We start from the raw sequence: 18,015 nt of genomic DNA on the forward strand, positions 1-18,015 counted from the left end.
AAGTTTTAAGCAGGGTGACAGTATACATACTCCTTTGCTCATTTGGAACCATGTGTTGTTCCATGTCCAGTTCTAACTGTTGCTTCTTAACCTGCATAGATTTCTCAGGAGGCAAGTCAGGTGGTCTGGTAGTCCCATGTCTTTAAGAATTTTCCACAGTTTGTTGTGATCCACACAGTCAAAGGCTTTGGCATAGCCAATAAAGTAGGTGTTTTTTCTGGAACTCTATTGCTTTTTCGATGATCCAGTGGATGTTGGCTCTTTGATCTCTGGTTTCCCTGCCTTTTCTAAAACCAGCTTGAACATCTGGAAGTTCATAAATTACAATATAAGCCAGTTTGTAAGATAAAAATACGTGTGTTTCTCAAGGAGCAAAAGAGTGGTAAAGAACAGGCAAGCAGACGAATGACTTTTTTAGATAAAGAAAGCAGCTTATAAAGTACTTGTGTGTACTGAAGAAAATGGATTCCTGTATTGCAGGGATGTAAGGAGTTTCAGTTGACTGACAGGTAGACATGGTTATGAGGCCCTGTAAACTTTGCAAGAAACTTGGACTTTATCTAGTCAGTGAAAGGCTTAAAGTATAGCAGACATGAACAGATTTTATTAGATTTCAGGAGTGTGGCAGTAAAGTCAATTACCAGAAATGTTCAAACATACAGTGGAGGAAACTGTCTTGCCCATCTGTCTAAGTTGCCATGGATAGCATATCAGTTCAGTTCAGTCGCTCAGTCGTATCCAACTCTTTGTGACCCATTGGACTGCAGCAAGCCAGGCTTCCATGTCCATCAACTCCTGGGGCTTGCTCAAACTCATGAGAACTCCCAAAATAGAAAGGGCCACACAACTGTAAGATAATCATGACTGCCACCTTCTAGTCACTACTTAAACCAAAGAATGCAGGAATACTAATTCCCAGGCTGAAATTTGAATATGCTGATTGTGCCTGGACTAAATATTTGTTTGCCTTTAAAGTTTTTGGCTCAAACTGAAAAAAATAAGCTACGACTCAGCATGTAGAGTAAAGCCCATTAAAATAAAAAATCATTGTGGAGTGGGATTCCTGTTGATTTTTTTTTCTTTCTACTTTTCTCTATATAAATCTGTTACAGTGTAAAAAAATGTGTGTATACACACACACACACACACACACATATATATATATAACATTATCTCAAGAGCAATAAAAAAATTTCCAGAATGTCCACTTGTGTCTTTGAGTGTAGATTTTATTGTTCAAACTTACATATCAAATGAATCTGATTCAGAGCTTTCTGTTGAAGCTCACTATCCAAACTCCCACTTTTTGTTTCCCTAAACTCAGGAACCAAATAAGATTTAGCTAACAAGGGAATACTTATAATTGCCTTTTTATGTTATTAGCCTCATTCCTGGCTCCATTTTTTATCCTAGTTTTTTATTTTTTTTCCCCCTTTTTCTTTCTGCTGTACTAATTTATATTCCTTTTTTGTCACTGATACATTTGTTGAGAGAATGAATATATCTCTCTAAGCTAATATAAATTTCTTTTGGAACAAGATAGATTATAAATCACATACGTATGTCTGGCTTTTGTAGAAAAATATAACTTTAATAAGGACACTCAATTAGGGTAGGAGTACTCTGGGGACAATGGTAATCCACACATGATGATCTGCTTTTCCTCTGAGAGCAGAACACTGCAATCGGGAGATGGACAAAGGACCTAAGAACTCAATATCCTTCAGCTTCCAAGTAAGAAAACGATTGTGAGTCGCTCAGGAAAAAAATCAAGAATCTTCCTTCTCTTGGAACCTATAGAGAAAGAAAGGACTTGTTACATTTGACCAAAGAGGTACTAGCAGTGTAAAATGAAAGAAATAATCAAGGAAGGACTTTCATTTATGACCATAGAGGACTCGCTCCCCTAAAAACCCTCCACAAATTCAAGACAATTAAAAATGCTGGGATTAAAAATGTATCTTGCAAATTATGAATTAAGTCAAGATTTCTTAGGAAAACAAAAAGCACTAGCCATAAAAGAAGAACAAATAAACTAGACCTCATAAAAATGAAAAACTGGTCACTTAAAAAAAAATGTTAAGAAAATAAATAGGCCAGGCTGAGAAATACTCCCCAAAGGCATTTCTAACTATAAATATTTTTAATCCATTGATGAGAAGGCAAGAAAGTAAAGGCAATCTTCGTACTGAGTGAAACTATATAAAATCAGGAATCTAGACAGGTACATTAAAACTGAAGCCCCTGGTAAGCTGGTGCCCTTGCTGTTTTGATAGCCACATGAGTGAACCAGAGACAAGCCTACAATATCTGATAGGAGATACTTTGAATAAGTTTGAAACCCCCAAAGGGCTACACCTGTGTATAAAAGTGAACAAGAAAAAAAAAAAATCCAACTCTGCAGAAGAGGAATTTGACTGTCTCACTAGGTAGAGGGAGAAAAAATTAAAAATTTCCCTCTAGAATTTCTAATCAAAAGCTGGCCTTACATTGGATTTGCAGCCCAAACACATGAAGCTGAGAATTTATTTAAAGTCATTCCAGCTTGGTAGTGCTTCAAGGCACCTGAAGAGGAACACACATGCCAAGAATATAGTTTTCACTGCAGGCCTCAAAGAATCCCATAGTCCAAATTCTAAAAAATCTGAGCTTATATTAAAAACTACAAAACAAAAAAAGCACCATGAGAAAAGTCTGCAGGAATAATGGCAGCATCAGACCCGTAAAAACTATGGGTATGAGAATTAGGAGACACAGAATATAAATATCATGCTTTATATATTTAAATATAATATATGTAAGAATTAAAAATAATTTTAGGATTAAAGAATCATGAATTATTAAAAGTGATTGAGGAGACTTGAAAAATAAGCAGAACTCAAAAAAAATTTTTTTAAGTACCAATAACTCACATAAACTGAAGACAGAATTAGTGAAGTGGAAGAAAGACCAGAAGAATTTACCCAGAAGCAATATAAAGAGAAAATAGATGGAAAATTATGAAAGGGTGAGAGAAATGGAGTAGTGGGTAAAGTCTAATAAGCAATTAGTTAATTAGAACTCCAAAATGTGAGAACATAGGTAAAGGCAATATTCAATGAGATATGGCAGATAATTTTCCAAGGTTGATGGAAAAGAAAAAAAAAAATCAATCTTTACTTTCAGAAAGCCCAACAAATCCTAAACATGATAAACAAAAGAAAGCCACATCCAGATATACTGTAGTGAAACCACAGAACACCAAAGACAAAGGGGAGTTCTCAAAACTATTCAGAAAATCATGTTCTTTAAATCACCCATGACTAATTCTCACCAAAGTAAACCTACCTTGAGTACAGTGGAAGATGCAACAGTAATACCCAGATCATCAAGCAACATTTGCCTTTTGTATTTTTTTTTCTTTCTTTTTAAATATCTTAAAAGGTTTAATTCACCAAGTATAAAAAGGATAAGAAAAGTGTAATTTTCTAAAATAAAAAACGACTACAAGTTTCCCTATTATTTCAATTGTACGGAAGAGAGGGATGGGACCAAAGAACACAACTGTTTATTCAGTACAAAAAGCAAATCACTGGATTTATTTAGGTCGCAAACAGACCGAGAAAGGGCAGAGAGGAGAGAAAGGATACGCACTTGCAGTTGGTACAGGTGTAGAAGACGGTCTGCCCTTCATCCGCTGATCGCATCTGCCTGGTGTGGTACGCCATCCCCTCGTGCCCACATCGAGAGCAGCGCCTGTCAACCTGGGAAGCAACTGGTGGGATTAATAATTCCCCTTTCCGCTCACAGACATGGGGCTGTCACAGTCTCCAGACTCTGACGTTTTAAAGACCCCTCTTCCCTCTTAGAGGCGCAGTGGTAAAGAATCCGCCTGCCAATGCTGGAGACGCGGGTTCCATCCCTGGCTCGGGAAGATCCCCTGGAGGAGGAAATGGCAATCCGCTCCAGTATTCTTACCTGGAAAATTTCATGGACAGAGGAGCCTGGCAGGCTACAGTCCTCGGGGTCGCAAAGAGTCAGACACGACTCAGCATAGCACACACCCTTCCCTCTTGGAATTGGGTACAAAACTCTCCAGATTTGAGCAATCGCCCCTCCATTTCTTTCCCACCCTCCTTTGATGGGCCCAGTCCTCGATGTCATTCACTCACCACGGGTCCCTGGAACTCAGGTCCTTCCTCCATCGACAAAGGCATGGCTGTCCCCAGTTTGTTAAATACAACTGAGGTCTTCACAACCTTCCCCTCAAAGTCTGCGCAAGCAGTAAGAACTGGTTGTGGAGACAGTCAGGAGGGCTGACACCCATAACTCCCTCTCGGTTAGGACAGGGGGGCCTTATATTCTTCCCTTCAGGTTTCGACCCAAGGCCAAAAGTGCCTGATTCTCTGCTTCAGGGTCCCCCTCTTCAATCCAACCGATATTAGGGTCCTCAAGCCACTGACTCTTTCACGCTGGGCCCCCGGCCGGGGTCGCTGCGTACAAGCCCCTTACCTCGCACGTTGATGGAGAAGCCACAGCGGATACAGGCGACCGCATCCTGAGCCCCGGGCAGAGGCAGGACCGAGCCGCAATCTGGGCAGAAATCCAAGTCCGACTGAAAGCTGGAGCAGATGCCGTTGAGGTCCATGACGGAGGGTGGTCGAGGGCTGGGAAGGAGAGATTGCTAACAAAAGAGAGTCGCTCCCTCTCCTCCCCTATTCTGTCCTTGGACCTACGCATACAGAACTCGAGTCCTTCTCCCACGTACGCCTGTGCCTCTAAGACCAAGAAGCCCATATATCCATAATTTCAAGCCGGGGTCCGGTACTTCGACTTGGGGGCTTACCTACGACCGGCGAGAAGAGGAAGTCAACTCCGCGAGCTAGAACGTCGGCTCTACGCTGCAGCGAAGTAGCGAGAGCAGGGCGGGCTAGAGCGCCCTGTCGTCCGGCCTGTCGATTGGCTGTTACGTCATAATTAATCGCAATCTTGGTCCCGGGAGGGAGAGGAACCTCTCTGAAGGAAGGTTGTAGCGCTACCTTCAGGCTGGTTTTGTGGCGTTGGATAAGACAACAGGTGATTGAAGCTGAGCCACCGGTTGTTTTCCCCCTCAGTACCCAGTTCTAGGAACTACAACTTCCTCTGTTCCTGAGTTGTTGTTGTTTAAAATAAAAATTAAAAAAAAAAAAAGCGAAACATTCTGGGAGTTACAGTTCTAGCGCTCCTCGGACCTCGCGATGCAAGCAAGGGCGCTCTGCAGAGCACCGCCTGGCTCGAGTGCTGGGCCCTTGGCGACGAAGAATTGATGCTTTTGAACCGTGGTGTTGGAGAAGACTCTTGAGAGTCCCTTGGACTGCAAGGAGATCAAACCAGTCAAGCCTAAAGGAAATCAGTCCTGAATATTCACTGGAAGTACTGATGCTAAAGCTGAAACTCCAATATTCTGGCCACCTGATGCGAAGAACTGACTTATTGGAAAAGACCCTCATGCTGGGAAAGATTGAAGGCAGGAGGAGAAGGGGAGGACAGAGGATGAGGTGGTTAGATGGCATCACCGACTCGATGGACGTGAGTTTGAGCAAGCTCCGGGAGTTGGTGATGGACAGGGAAGCCTGGCGTGCTGCAGTCCATGGGGTCGCAAAAAGGAGTACGACACGACTGAGCGACTGAACTGAACTGGGCCTTTGGAAGGGGTGAGTCGACCTCTTACGGGGCATGAAGTAGAGAGAGTGAAGGCGGAGGAGGAATGCCTAGTCACTAGGAACGAAAGGACGCAGGGATGAAGTAGGACACTTAGGAAGGGGCTCTAGACTTTGGAGGTAGTGAAGCAGAAGAGATTGGGACTCCTTCCTCTATAGATGCCTGTCAGATGAGGGAGGTTAGCATTAGTCAAGGGAGCAGCCTTGTGATGACGACTATCAAGGTTTGCTTTCAGTTGCAGACCCCTTCCACCTTGTCCCCCGCCTCCCATCCGGCCAGCTCTACATCATCATTGCATCCATTAGATGGAGAGTTGACATATCCCTGATCTTTTATAAAACATGAGGACAAGTGTCTTAAAAGTCTTGCTATTTTAATTCATCTGGAACCTACAATCTAAAGTGTAGAATCTTGTCCTGAAGGGACAGCTTCTAGATGAGTTTCTTAGTTCTCTCCCAGTCCACCCACCCCCTCTCAACCTCATAGCTGTGCTAAGCTGCTTATGTGTGAAAGTTCTGGAGCCATCACTATTTTCTCCTGTTTGAAAGAGAACCAGCTGTTGTCACTCCTAGAGAGGTTTTGATCCGCTACTCTCTGCAATAATGGAAATACACAAACTAGTGAGAGGGTTAAAACTGATCAATCTACTAGAAAGTGACAAGCCCCATAATAATTTGTCTTACAAGGAGAGATCTGCTGAGCCCATGATGGTTGGCAAGTTTTTATTCTCTCTTCTCTGTGTGTCTGTCTCCTTTGAAAATAGAAATTGAAATTAGTCCAACTTTCCCTTTCAGTATCAGTTCAGCTGCTCAGTTGTGTCTGACTCTCTGCGACCCCATGAACCGCAGCACGCCAGGCCTCCCTGTCCATCACCAACTCCCGGAGTTTACCCAAACTCATGTCCATTGAGTCAGTGATGCCATCCAACCATCTCATCCTCTGTTGTCCCCTTCTCCTCCTGCCCTCAATCTTTCCCAGCATTAGGGTCTTTTCAAATGAGTCAGCTCTTCGCATCAGGTGGCCAAAATACTGGAGTCTCAGCTTCAACATCAGTCCTCCCTTCCAATGAACACCCAGGACTGATCTCCTTTAGGATGGTCTGGTTGGATCTCCTTGCAGTCCAAGGGACTCTCAAGAGTCTTCTCCAACACCACAGTTCAAAAGCATCAGTTCTTTGGCGTTCAGCTTTCTTTATAGTCCAACTCTCACATCCATACATGACTACTGGAAAAACCATAGCCTTGACTAGACAGACCTTTGTTGGCAAAGTAATGTCTCTGCTTTTATTATGCTGTCTAGGTTGGTCATAACTTTCCTTCCAAGGAGTAAGCGTCTTTTAATTTCATGGCTGCATTGACAAAACTCAGTGAAGATCCACAATGAGTTGAATACTGTCCTAATGCAGCAAAGTAACTAAGCATTATAAGGCATGACTCTTTCCCAACACAAGCTCAACAGTCTGTTCTGTTCGTATTTATTAAGCACATATGCCAGTCTTTGAGCTGAAGCTGTGGCTGTCAAGCTAAAAACTGTGTCTCTGACCTTAAGGAATACAAATGAATAATCAGAATGCAATGAAAGTACACTTACAGGACAAAATGAGAGCCCAGGAAAGGCATAAACAACAGATATGCCTGTATACTTCAAGGAGGACTATTTATTAAATGTTTCAATAAAAAATTGAAATGTAAGAGAAGAAGATGCTCATTCTGTGGTGAGGATAATCACCAATCAACAAATCATTAATTTTGAGAACTTGGAATTACAGACTCTAATGTTAGGTACTGTGCTAGGTACTGTGTACACAGAAATAAAAGTAAGGTGGTCATATTTTTAAAATCTCAAAATAAGTATATGTAGTCAGGCAAGAGGTTAATGCCCAAGAGGTTAATGCGATCCAATATTTGATATCAGATCCTTTCTAATATGATAGATAGATTCTGTATTTGTAGATAAAAAAAATTATAGCTCCTACTCTATGAGTCTGAATTTCAGCATCAAAATGTTAAAAGTGATATATGGATACAGATATCACAGTGGAAACCAGGATTGATTTTCAAATGAGTTGAAGTAAAAAAATATTATGTTCATAGGGAGGCAAAAATTGCTGTTACACAGAGAAGACTGGGCAGATTTTATGGTCAAGTCTTGACCTGAGGAGGATGGACAACTGCCATTTATTGAGAACTTACCATATATAAAGCATTGTGCCAGGATCTTTAATTCTCATTTGTTCTTTATAACTCCAAGAGGCAAATTTTTGTCTTATAGTTCCATTTTATAGATGAGGAAACTGATTTAGAGAGAGACTGAGTTACCTACCCTGAGTCACACACCTGGGAAATGGTGGAATTAGGATTCAGGCATAGCCCTATAAGGCTTCAAAGTCCATGCTGTGTAAACCATAAACGGTATAAATAAAGGCACAGAGATGAGATGCCAGGCATTCTTAGTGGCTTAAATATGACCTCACAGTAAACTCAGATTAGACCAGAGATGACACACAGAGAGTTGGTAGTCTTCACTTGTGTTGCCATCAGCTTGTCCTGTAAATAAACCCAGAGTGACCCTAGATTCTCATCCCTAGTGGATCAACAGGGAATAGTCTCAATGGATTTAGGTTGAAGAATGACTGGCAGAATAAGGCAGGCAAGCAGAGAGTGAACAAATAAGAATAGAATTTCAGAACAAAAGATTATAGGGCAGATATGCTGTATGTGGTGATAGAGGCAGAGAGGGCCCGGCTCAAGAAACTGTACAAAGAGAATGAACCGATAACACTGAAGTCTAAACTTATCCCAGAAGACAAAGGAGGAAACCGGACTGAGCAGTATGTCGTAAATGTGCTTGGGCAACACTTCACCAAGGAGCCCGTCTCTTCCCATGCCCAGTCCCTGGTGCAAGATTCAGAATGGTTCATGTTGAGTCCACAGGAGAAGTATGCTTTTAAGTTTATATGAGAGGATTATACTTGGCCCTCTATATTGGAGGTTTCCCTATCCACAGATTCAATTGTGGATGGAAAATACTCAGGGAAAACAGAATTATGGAAAGTTCCCAAAAGCTAAACTTGAACTTGCCACTTAGTGGCAACTGTTACATAGTATTTACATTGTATTTACAACTATTTACATTGTAGTAGGTATTATAAGTAATTGAGAGATAATTTAAGGTATATGGGAGGATGTGCCAAGGTTATATGCAGATATGATATCATTTTATATAAGGGATTAGCACATGGATTTTGGTATCTGGAGGAAGCAGGTCCTGGAACCAAGGGACATTGGTGGGGAGAGTGGTCCACAAATACTGAGGGATGACTGTATGCTCTTATTTATATGTCCTTATTTTTAAAAGAGTTTTCATTATTTGTCACCATAGGAATGTCATGGTTTCTCATCAGAAAATGGCCCTGTTGTAGTCCTACCTATTCCCAGGTGTTTTCTTTCTGAGGGAAATATCCTTGGCCTTGGCCAAAATAATTGGATTCTTTTGATTCAGTTGATATGAGAGCAAATTTGTTCTGACATCTCCCACCTTATGTTTTACCTTTGCTTTTTTATCTTACAGATTGGCCTGGGCTAAAGTATCAAAAGACCCTAGGATTGCAGAAGGTCAACAGTCTCCACTGGAGAAAAAAATATTGGTAAATAAATCATCCTAACATCATACTGTTTGAAAAGACTAGAAGAAGGAAAGTTAGGTTTAAAATCCTACTGGCACCCAAGTGACACTTTGCGGTAATGTGTCCACACTGGCAAATATTTTCCAGCTAAATCTTTACTTGCAAAACAAAGTATTATTTTCAAAACTCCCAACACTATTTAAAAAAAACAAAACAACTAGTTATTGATTTTGGTGGTAAGAACACCAACTTTGAGAGCTTGCAGGCTCACCTAGGAGTGATGGAAGTAAAATCCCTGTTACTCCAAAGTTAATGACAGGTCCTTTCTTCCCCCACCTCCACCCCCACCATGGTCCTTTCTTGGTGTCAATAATGAGAATAGGCTCCTGTTTAAATATGTTCAAAGTAAAAAGATGGTCATATTACAAAATTCTGCACCTCACCTTGACAGAGTCTAGGTGGCGTACATACATCAGAAGCAAAACAACTGATAATTCAAAAATATCAAGAGGAGTATGAAATACGCTGTAGGGAGCAAGGGCTTTCCCTTGACTACTGGCTTGCCAAAGCGGAGTCTTACTATAATAAAAGAATAATGGAAACGGTGAAAGAACAAGAGAAAGGCAGTGAAATCAAGAAGAGATTGGAGGGAAAAACAACCCAAAGCATAGAGAGACAAAAACGGTTTTATTTGCTACCCGAGAGAGAAATGAAACACATAGAAAGGCACATACATCGAGGTGGACAGATCAGAGAGTTTAACAGTAAAACATTTAAACAATCAACACCACACTCTAGTGAAATAAAATTTCCCAGAATTGTGCCGGAAGAGCATGGCATCCAGAACACACAGAGAAGAAAAAAGCAGGTAAATGAGAGAGAACAGATACAGATTAAAGATCACCGGGAACGCATGATTCGAGGGAGAGAACTTGTAGAGCAAAAACTCAAGGAAAGAATCTTGAGAAAAGACCAGAGCCAGCCTCCTGTTCGTAAGAAGTGTGAGAGCATAAAGAGCATAAAGAAAGAGATAAAAGAGTATGAAAGTGTTATTGCATACCCACTTTTCCAGCCATCCGGTAGCAGTCGGATTAAAGTGAATGTTCTGATGGAAAAGTCTCAGAATAGAGAAGAAAACAACACAATGATCAAGCCACTTCAAAGAAGATTCTTAACTATGCCACCCTTTTTGAGAAGTCAAATAGGAAAAATAAAAGACTCAGTGCTTTCATGATGAGATCATGTCTCTTAAATGAACCTTTATTTTTTAAATAGGAGAAATCAAACAAAAGTTTAATAACTTATATACATGAGAGAGACCCTGGAAAACTGAGTAACTCCCCCCACCACACACACTTTTTTTTTTAATGCTGGTTCTGTTCCACAGGGTTCAGTGACATTTCTCATTTATACAGAAGCGTCGGATAGTTCTGGAGTTTAAAACCAGCTTGGCTATTTTGCATTGCCTTGTGTTTGTTCAAGTTGCTTATCCTTTTGATGTTCATTACTAATCTGTAAAGTTGGAAAATAATAGTTCCTAGCATTTATAAGAGGACTTCATTTTTGTGAAACAGTAGCATGTATCAGATATTTCATAAATATTGGGTTTTCCATTTGGAAAGACCTGGGTTGGGCAAAGATGGTGAATAAGGAATTGTTCTAATCTGCCTCTTCCATTCCTCCTACCCTCAGCCTCAAAGGTTATCTTGAGATTGCTGTAGGTCACCATGCAGTTTTTTTGTTTTCTATTCATATCTTTATCAGGGAAGTACAAACCAGGCTGTAAAAGTCTAACTTATAACATGTAATTTATTTGTATGAGAAACTTAATTTTGAGAACCTTCTATGTGCCAGGCATTGTTAGTTACTGAGATGAATTAAGAGAAATGCTTGCTCTTAGCTGGTTTACAGCTAATGGCATAGATCACTCTATGAACAGATAATAAAATAGGGTTATGACAGAGGTATGTCTAGGTGTGTACAGAGGAGGGACATCTAACCTAGGTGAGCAGAGTGAGGAAGAAGGTCAGAGTATAAAGTTGTAGTAATCTCTCATATTTCTGCCAGCTCCATATTTTGTCAGTTTCTATCACCCACTTAAACAAGACCTTCCCAATGTCTGGATTCACTTAGAGGTAACCCAACTCACCTTCTCTCAAATAGAGATCCTTCCAAAAGTTGGTAAATTTGGGGTTCAGAATTGGTGAATAGAGAAGCCGAAAAATGGAAACTGGATGGCCTAAGGAATATTATACTTCAGTTGTGATCATCCTGATGCCTACCCTTTTGTATCAGCAGGACACCCTTTACAAAAATGCAGATATTGCTAGATCAGTGCTGTCAATAGATCTTTCTGTGGTGATGTAACTCTTCTATAGCTTTGCTCTTCAATACAGTAGTGGTTTCTCACATGTGGCTACTGAGCATTTGAAATGTGGCTAGTGCAAATGAGGGACTGAATTTTTCATTTTATTTCACTTGCATTGATTTAAAATTGCTACATGTGGCAAGTGACCACCATGTTGTACAGCATGGTGCTAGATAAATATAACTCTTGTGTTAGACCTCAATCCCACAGTCAGTTTCTTGCCTTTAACAATATTTGCAGGTATAATAGACCACTTACCTTAGTATCAGTTTAGTTTCCTTTATATTTGAGATGCTCCTTAATCCCACAAAGAAATTAAAAAATTACTGTAGGCAACTTCTATGTGGACATGAGGTGATTGAAGTTGCTTAAATTGGGTTCAGGAACTCGCCCTCCCCTTGCTCCTTTTGGAATGTGACCAGGACACCTACCAAAATCTTATTCCTACCCACCTGATTTGCCTTATGCAGACTTTTTTTGTCCTGTTGTTCTCTAATCTTCCATCTTCATGTCACAGTTTTAGATTATATACCTTGCAAAAATGTGGATCATCAGCATGCAAGAAGCAAAAGACTTAGAAATCCAAATCACTAGGGTACTGATAAGCCATTTGAATTGCGTGGGGTAGAAAAGTAACCTGATACATAGCTGCTGGTAATTGTTTACCAGGCAGATATTCACTGTTGGACCATCCTTTTGACCTGTAAATGTACTCAAATCTCTCCCATCTAAATAAGCTTCTATGTGCAGAAATTCCCTGGCAGTTCAGTAGTTAAGACTCCGTGCTCTCACTGCTGAGGTCCTGGTCAGGGAACTAAAATCCCAAAAGCTGAGTGGCATGACCAAAAAAATTTTTTTAATTAAAAAATGTAAAAAAAAGAATAAATAAGCTACTTTGCTATTTATCTGCACTCCTTCATAGTAAAGTCTCTTTAGAACGTCTATACCGGCTCCCTGCATTCTGGCTTCAGTGCCCATCCGTCCACCAAATCCCTTTCTGCTGAGTCATCAGCAAAGAGCTCCATGTGGCTATATCCAATGAACAGTTAAGGGTGGAATGAAGAGAAGAATGTGCCAACAACAGCAGAAGACCCAATAGGCATTTGGCAGCAAGAGGAGTCAAGAATTTAAGGGTAGGAATGCAGTATGTAGAAAATGAGAGAGCAGAGAAGAGCAGTCGTGCTGAGAAGCTGGAGATCAGGCAGGGCACAGTGGGACCTGTTTAAGAAACTGGAGTAAAGTACCAAAGGAACAAGATAAGCAAGCAGTCATAAGACTCAGGATAAAACACTGGAATATGAATAGAAGCACTGACAGATCCAAACTATTGAATTGGTCTCCACTTAGGATCGAACAAGTTCTGAGTCTTAGGCTGAGCTGAGCTGACAATTGAGGGTGTAAGAAAGTCCAAACTACTTTTCCGGCGGTGACGACCTCCTCACGAGAACATGCCTCTCGCAAAGGATCTTCATCCCTCTCCAGAAGAGGAGAAGAGGAAACACAAGAAGAAGCGCCTGGTTCAGAGCCCCAATTCCTATTTCATGGATGTAAAATGCCCAGGATGCTATAAAATCACCACCGTCTTTAGCCATGCACAAACAGTAGTTTTGTGTGTTGGCTGCTCTACTGTCCTCTGCCAGCCTACAGGAGGAAAAGCAAGGCTTACAGAAGGATGCTCTTTCAGATGGAAGCAGCACTAAAAGCACCCTGTATCAAGATGAACGGGAAACCATCCCAATAAACAAGTTTTGGATAAAAAAAAAAAAAAAAGTCCAAACTAGGTACTTCCCTGGTGGTCCAGTGGCTAAGACTTCTTGCTCCCAGTGCAGGGGGCCTGAGTTCAATTCGTGGTCTGGGAACTAGATTCCACATGTTGCAACTAAAAGATCAAAGATCCTATATGCCACAACTAAGACCTGATGCAGATATATATATATATATATATATATATATTTTTTTTTTTAGAAAGTCCAAAATAGAAACAGAGATTATCAGGTCACAGAGCAGGAGACAAAGCAGATAATTACTATAACCCTCATACTGAGTCACTTAACATGAGATAAGATTTTAATTCATTAAAGCATGCCTGATATTATCTCTAACCATGAACGTCATAGTGGCTTGAAAAATAAGCCTCAGGATGTAAGATGTACAAGGCTGGTGTATTTTAAATAGAGCTAAAGTCTTACAAACTAGAATAAGTCTGAATATGTGGCATTTTAAAATACTAATGTGGTAGGAAACATAAAAAATTGATTGATACCTTGACTATCATCCCATTGTCAAGTGGCTTTGCAATAAAAGGCACATCATGTTGTGTGAGGCTTTCCCAGGTGGCACAGTGGTAAAGAATCCGCCTGCCAAAGCAAGATACACAACAGTTGTGAGTTCAGTCCCTGGGTCAGAAAGATACTGAGGAGTAGGAAATAGCAACCTGCTCCAGTATTCTTGTCTGGAAAATTCCATGGATGGAGGAGCCTGGTAGGCTACAGTTCAAGGAGTCACAAAGAGTTGGACACAACTGAGTACACACACACACACACACACACACACATCTATCTACTTACGTGTATGAGAGAAATCAGAATTATACAGATCAAAGTTGTGTTTTCTGGAAAGCCAAAACCATGACACATTAGTTTCAATGGTATGGATGGAGGAGGGTGGACTAGAATAACAGCACTGTACCCTAAAGTGTGGGCTTCCCCAGTGTCTCTGTGGGTAAAAAAAAATCTGTCTGCAATGCTGGAGCCATAGGTGATGCAGATTTAATCCCTGGGTTTGGAAGATCCCCTGGATGAGGACATGGCAAGCCATTCCAGTATTTTTGCTTGGAGAGTCCCATGGACAGAGGAGCCTGGTAGGCTGTAGTCCATAGGGTCACATTGAGTCAAACATGACTGAAGCAACTTAGCACACACACACCCTAAAGTGTCAACACTCAAGAGACACCACTAATAGCCCTTGAGGGGCTCAAAGAGCCAATGAAGCCCATCTGCCAGGAGCAGGTGTGGACAATGCCCCATGCTGTGTGGCCTCACTTATGGTAAGACAAGTCAACCTTTGACAGTAGTCACAAGTCCAAATCAGAAACTGGGTCCTGGGACTTCCCTGGTGGTTCAGTGGCTAAGACTCCAAGCTCCCAATCTGGGGGTCCAGGTTTCAATCCCTGTCAGAGAACTAGAACCCACTTGGAGCAGCTAAGAGTTCACATGCTGCAGCTAAAGATCCCGCATGCCATGCAGCAACAAAGACCACAACTAAGACCCAGTGCAGCCAAATTAAATAAACGTTGAAAAAAAAAATCTGACTCCTTTACTTTGTGCCTAGTTGATGATGGTGAATATCTTGCCATGTCTGGTGTGATGATGGACTCAGGCAGCAGGGGAGGCAGTTCACAAAACATGTTTCCATCTGCAGCTTGATTAGTCAACCCCATCAGAGACTAGACTCATTCCGTGCGGATTCACCTGAGTGACCCAGATGGTGGTAGCTTACGATGAACGATGTCGGAGTCGTGATCTCTGAAGAAGATTTAGCTTCAGGACCAGGGACCAGGCTTGATCACTCAAGAACTTTTGTGTAGGAGAGTTTTATTAAAATATAAAAAGGGACAGAGAAAGCTTCTGACATAGACATCAGAAGGGGGCGGAGAGTGCCTACGCTCACCAGTCTTTGCAAGGGAACTATATACCTTATTACAGTAAAGGTCTTACCGGAGGCATTCCCACAACATACATCTTGAGATAACAAGATTAGTCAAAAGGTTCTTGTTAAGGAGAAACTTGTCCTAGAGCAAGATACATTGTTATATTGACTAAGACAAAGCAATGTAGAAAAAAAGTTTGTCCTTTTCTCCTCCTTGAGAGCCTCAGACCCCTTTCTCCTTGAGGGCCCTGGATCCCTTCCTCCTCAAGGGCCCTGGATCCCTTCCTCCTCAAGGGCCCTGGGCTCCTTATCAACCTACCTAAGGATGAACTTTCTCAATGGTTAGATAAGCATTTATGATTTATTTCCACAGTTTCCAGCTCCAAAGAGAGATGCCTAACCAGTCTAGTTTTCAAGCGGCAGACCAAATAGGTTGGCAACAGCCCAAGGCAGTAAGACTACAGGAAGGTTGATCAAAGGGATTATTGGTGAGAGGTACAAAATGGCCTTGAGTTCTGCCCACCAAGAGGACTGACAACAGCCATTTTTGGCTCTGCATCACTGGCAATGAGACTGAATGGCTGAATCAGCCAGGGAGAGAGTTGAATTTTAGCTTAGCTGAACCACAGTGAACCAGGGCCAGACATTTAGGGAAATCTCTGTGAACTGAGAGCCACATGAACCAGCAGCTCTGCTTCAGTTGGCAGAGTAGGGGGTGAAGTTTTCCCCAGAGGGATATCTGCCACTTTTTCATGTAAAGTAGAGATGTTGAGGCCAGGTCAGCCACATCCTAAATATACCATTTCCAAGTGAGGATTATTAAATCCTTCCCACTTTGTCAGAAGTTGAGTCCAAGTTGTAGCATGTCTGACTCTTTGCAACCTCAGGGACAGTAGCCCGCCAGGCTGCTCTGCCCATGGGATTCTTCAGGCAAGAATACTGGAGTGGGTTGCCATATCCTACTCCAGGAGATCCTGAGTCCAAGTTGACCTACCCCCAAATGTGAATAGTAAGTAAGAGTGTCCGAAGGCCTCCATGTGTTAGGTGTTTAGTTTCAATAGGAGCCCAGTAGCAAGCTGATGTGGCTTTTCCAAAAAAGAAAAGTGTACCCAGTAACTATGTTAGGAAGGTGGCTGGTCCAAAACCCTAAGGGGTGCCACTGAACACAGGCTGCCTCCACCACCATCTCCACCAGCCTACTATATCCATCTGACTCTGTGGGTACCTCCTCAGCCTGCCCACATGCATCATCTGTCTGCAAAGGCAGATCACTGGTTCAGGTACCTTGGGAATACTCAGGTTTAAAACCTATATCTAGGGACTTCCCTGGTGGTCCAGTGGCTAAGACTCTGTGCTCTCAATGCAGGGGGACTTGGGTTCCATCCCTGATCTGGGAACTAGATCCCACATGCTACAACTATTAATAATAAAGATGATGAGTGCTGCAACTAAAAGACCTGGTACAGCCAAAACATAAATCAGTTCAGTTCAGTTCAGTTCAGTCCAATCGCTCAGTCATGTCCAACTCTTTGCAACCCCACAAACCACAGCATGCCAGGCCTCCCTGTCCATCACCAACTCCCAGAGTCCACCCAAACCCATGTCCATCGAATTGGTGATGCCATCCAACCATCTCATCCTCTGTTGTCCCTTTCTTCTCCTGCCCTCAATCTTTCCCAGCATCAGGGTCTATTCAAATGAGTCAGCACTTCGCATCAGGTGGCCAAAGTATTGGAGTTTCAGCTTCAACATCAGTCCTACCAATGAATATTCAGGACTGATTTTGTTTAGGATGGACTGGTTGGATCTCCTTGCAGTCCAAGGGACTCTCAAGAGTCTTCTCCGGCACTACAGTTCAAAAGCATCAATTCTTCAGCGCTCAGCTTTCTTTATACTACAACTCTCACATCCATACATGACCACTGGAAAAACCATAGCCTCCTTTGTTGGCAAAGTAATGTCTCTGCTTTTTAATATGCTATCTAGGTTGGTCATAACTTTCCTTCCAAGGAGTAAGCGTCTTTTAATTTCATGGCTGCAATCACCATCTGCAGTGATTTTGGAGTCCAGAAAAATAAAGTCTGACACTGTTTCCACTGTTTCCCCATCTATTTGCCATGAAGTGATGGGACCAGATGCCATGATCTTAGTTTTCTGAATGTTGAGGTTTAAACCAACTTTTTCACTCTCCTCTTTCACTTTCATCAAGAGGCTCTTTAGTTCTTCACTTTCTGCCATAAGGGTGGTGTCATCTGCATATCTGAGGTTATTGATATTTCTCCTGGCAATCTTGATTCCAGCTTGTGCTTCCTCCAGCTCTGCGTTTCTCATGATGTACTCTGCATATAAGTTAAGTAAGCAGGGTGACAATATACAGCCTTGACATACTCCTTTTCCTATTTGGAACCAGTCTGTTGTTCCATATCCAGTTCTAACTGTTGCTTCCTGACCTTCATACAGGTTTCTCAAGAGGCAGGTCAGGTGGTCTGGTATTCCCATCTCTTTCAGAATTTTCCACAGTTTATTGTGATCCACACAGTCAAAGGCTTTGGCATAGTCAATAAAGCAGAAATGGATGTTTTTCTGGAACGCTCTTGCTTTTTCGATGATCCATCGGATGCTGGCAATTTGATCTCTGGTACCTCTGCCTTTTCTAAAACCAGTTTGAACATCTGGAAGTTTACGGTTCCTGTTA

At 41.8% G+C, this 18,015-nt stretch overlaps 2 protein-coding genes and 1 long non-coding RNA gene across 5 annotated transcripts; 2 read left to right on the plus strand and 1 right to left on the minus strand.

Moving 5' to 3' along the window:
- Window positions 1–1,211: 1,211 nt before the first annotated feature.
- POLR1H (RNA polymerase I subunit H) lies at window positions 1,212–4,984 on the minus strand. Of its 3 annotated transcripts, XM_043908123.1 has the most exons (5): window positions 4,826–4,984; window positions 4,492–4,646; window positions 4,152–4,252; window positions 3,634–3,743; window positions 1,212–1,794 (listed from the first exon to the last, which is right to left on the minus strand). In XM_043908123.1, the coding sequence occupies exons 2-5, from the start codon at window positions 4,625–4,627 to the stop codon at window positions 1,770–1,772; spliced, it is 372 nt and encodes a 123-aa protein (XP_043764058.1). In that variant the 5' UTR covers window positions 4,628–4,646; window positions 4,826–4,984; the 3' UTR covers window positions 1,212–1,769. The 3 variants fall into 3 exon arrangements, with proteins under 3 accessions (XP_043764058.1, XP_043764057.1, XP_043764056.1); XM_043908122.1 differs by lacking the exon at window positions 4,826–4,984 and having other exon boundaries at window positions 4,492–4,819; XM_043908121.1 differs by lacking the exons at window positions 4,152–4,252; window positions 4,826–4,984 and having other exon boundaries at window positions 4,492–4,819.
- Window positions 4,985–5,616: 632 nt separating this feature from the next.
- Window positions 5,617–10,539, plus strand: LOC122697359. Its single transcript, XR_006342056.1, has 2 exons — window positions 5,617–5,672; window positions 9,250–10,539. It is a non-coding gene; the product is annotated as an uncharacterized LOC122697359 (long non-coding RNA).
- A 2,549-nt stretch (window positions 10,540–13,088) lies between these two features.
- LOC122697360 (40S ribosomal protein S27-like) lies at window positions 13,089–13,442 on the plus strand. Its single transcript, XM_043908125.1, has one exon. It carries the CDS (start codon window positions 13,121–13,123, stop codon window positions 13,370–13,372), a length of 252 nt encoding a protein of 83 aa, XP_043764060.1. The 5' UTR covers window positions 13,089–13,120; the 3' UTR covers window positions 13,373–13,442.
- Window positions 13,443–18,015: the final 4,573 nt, after the last annotated feature.

This window comes from Cervus elaphus, chromosome 7 (genome assembly GCF_910594005.1).
Source record: "Cervus elaphus chromosome 7, mCerEla1.1, whole genome shotgun sequence".
Lineage (NCBI taxonomy): Eukaryota > Metazoa > Chordata > Mammalia > Artiodactyla > Cervidae > Cervus > Cervus elaphus.

Coding starts and splice junctions, on each gene's coding strand:
- POLR1H (XM_043908121.1), bottom strand. CDS start 4,776: ATGGGCTTCTTGGTCTTAGAGGCACAGGCGTACGTGGGAGAAGGACTC. Junction 3,744..4,491: donor CTTCTCCATCAACGTGCGAG/GTAAGGGGCTTG, acceptor GTTGCTTCCCAG/GTTGACAGGCGCTGCTCTCG. Junction 1,795..3,633: donor TACACCTGTACCAACTGCAA/GTGCGTATCCTT, acceptor CTTTCTCTATAG/GTTCCAAGAGAAGGAAGATT.
- LOC122697360 (XM_043908125.1), top strand. CDS start 13,121: ATGCCTCTCGCAAAGGATCTTCATCCCTCTCCAGAAGAGGAGAAGAGG.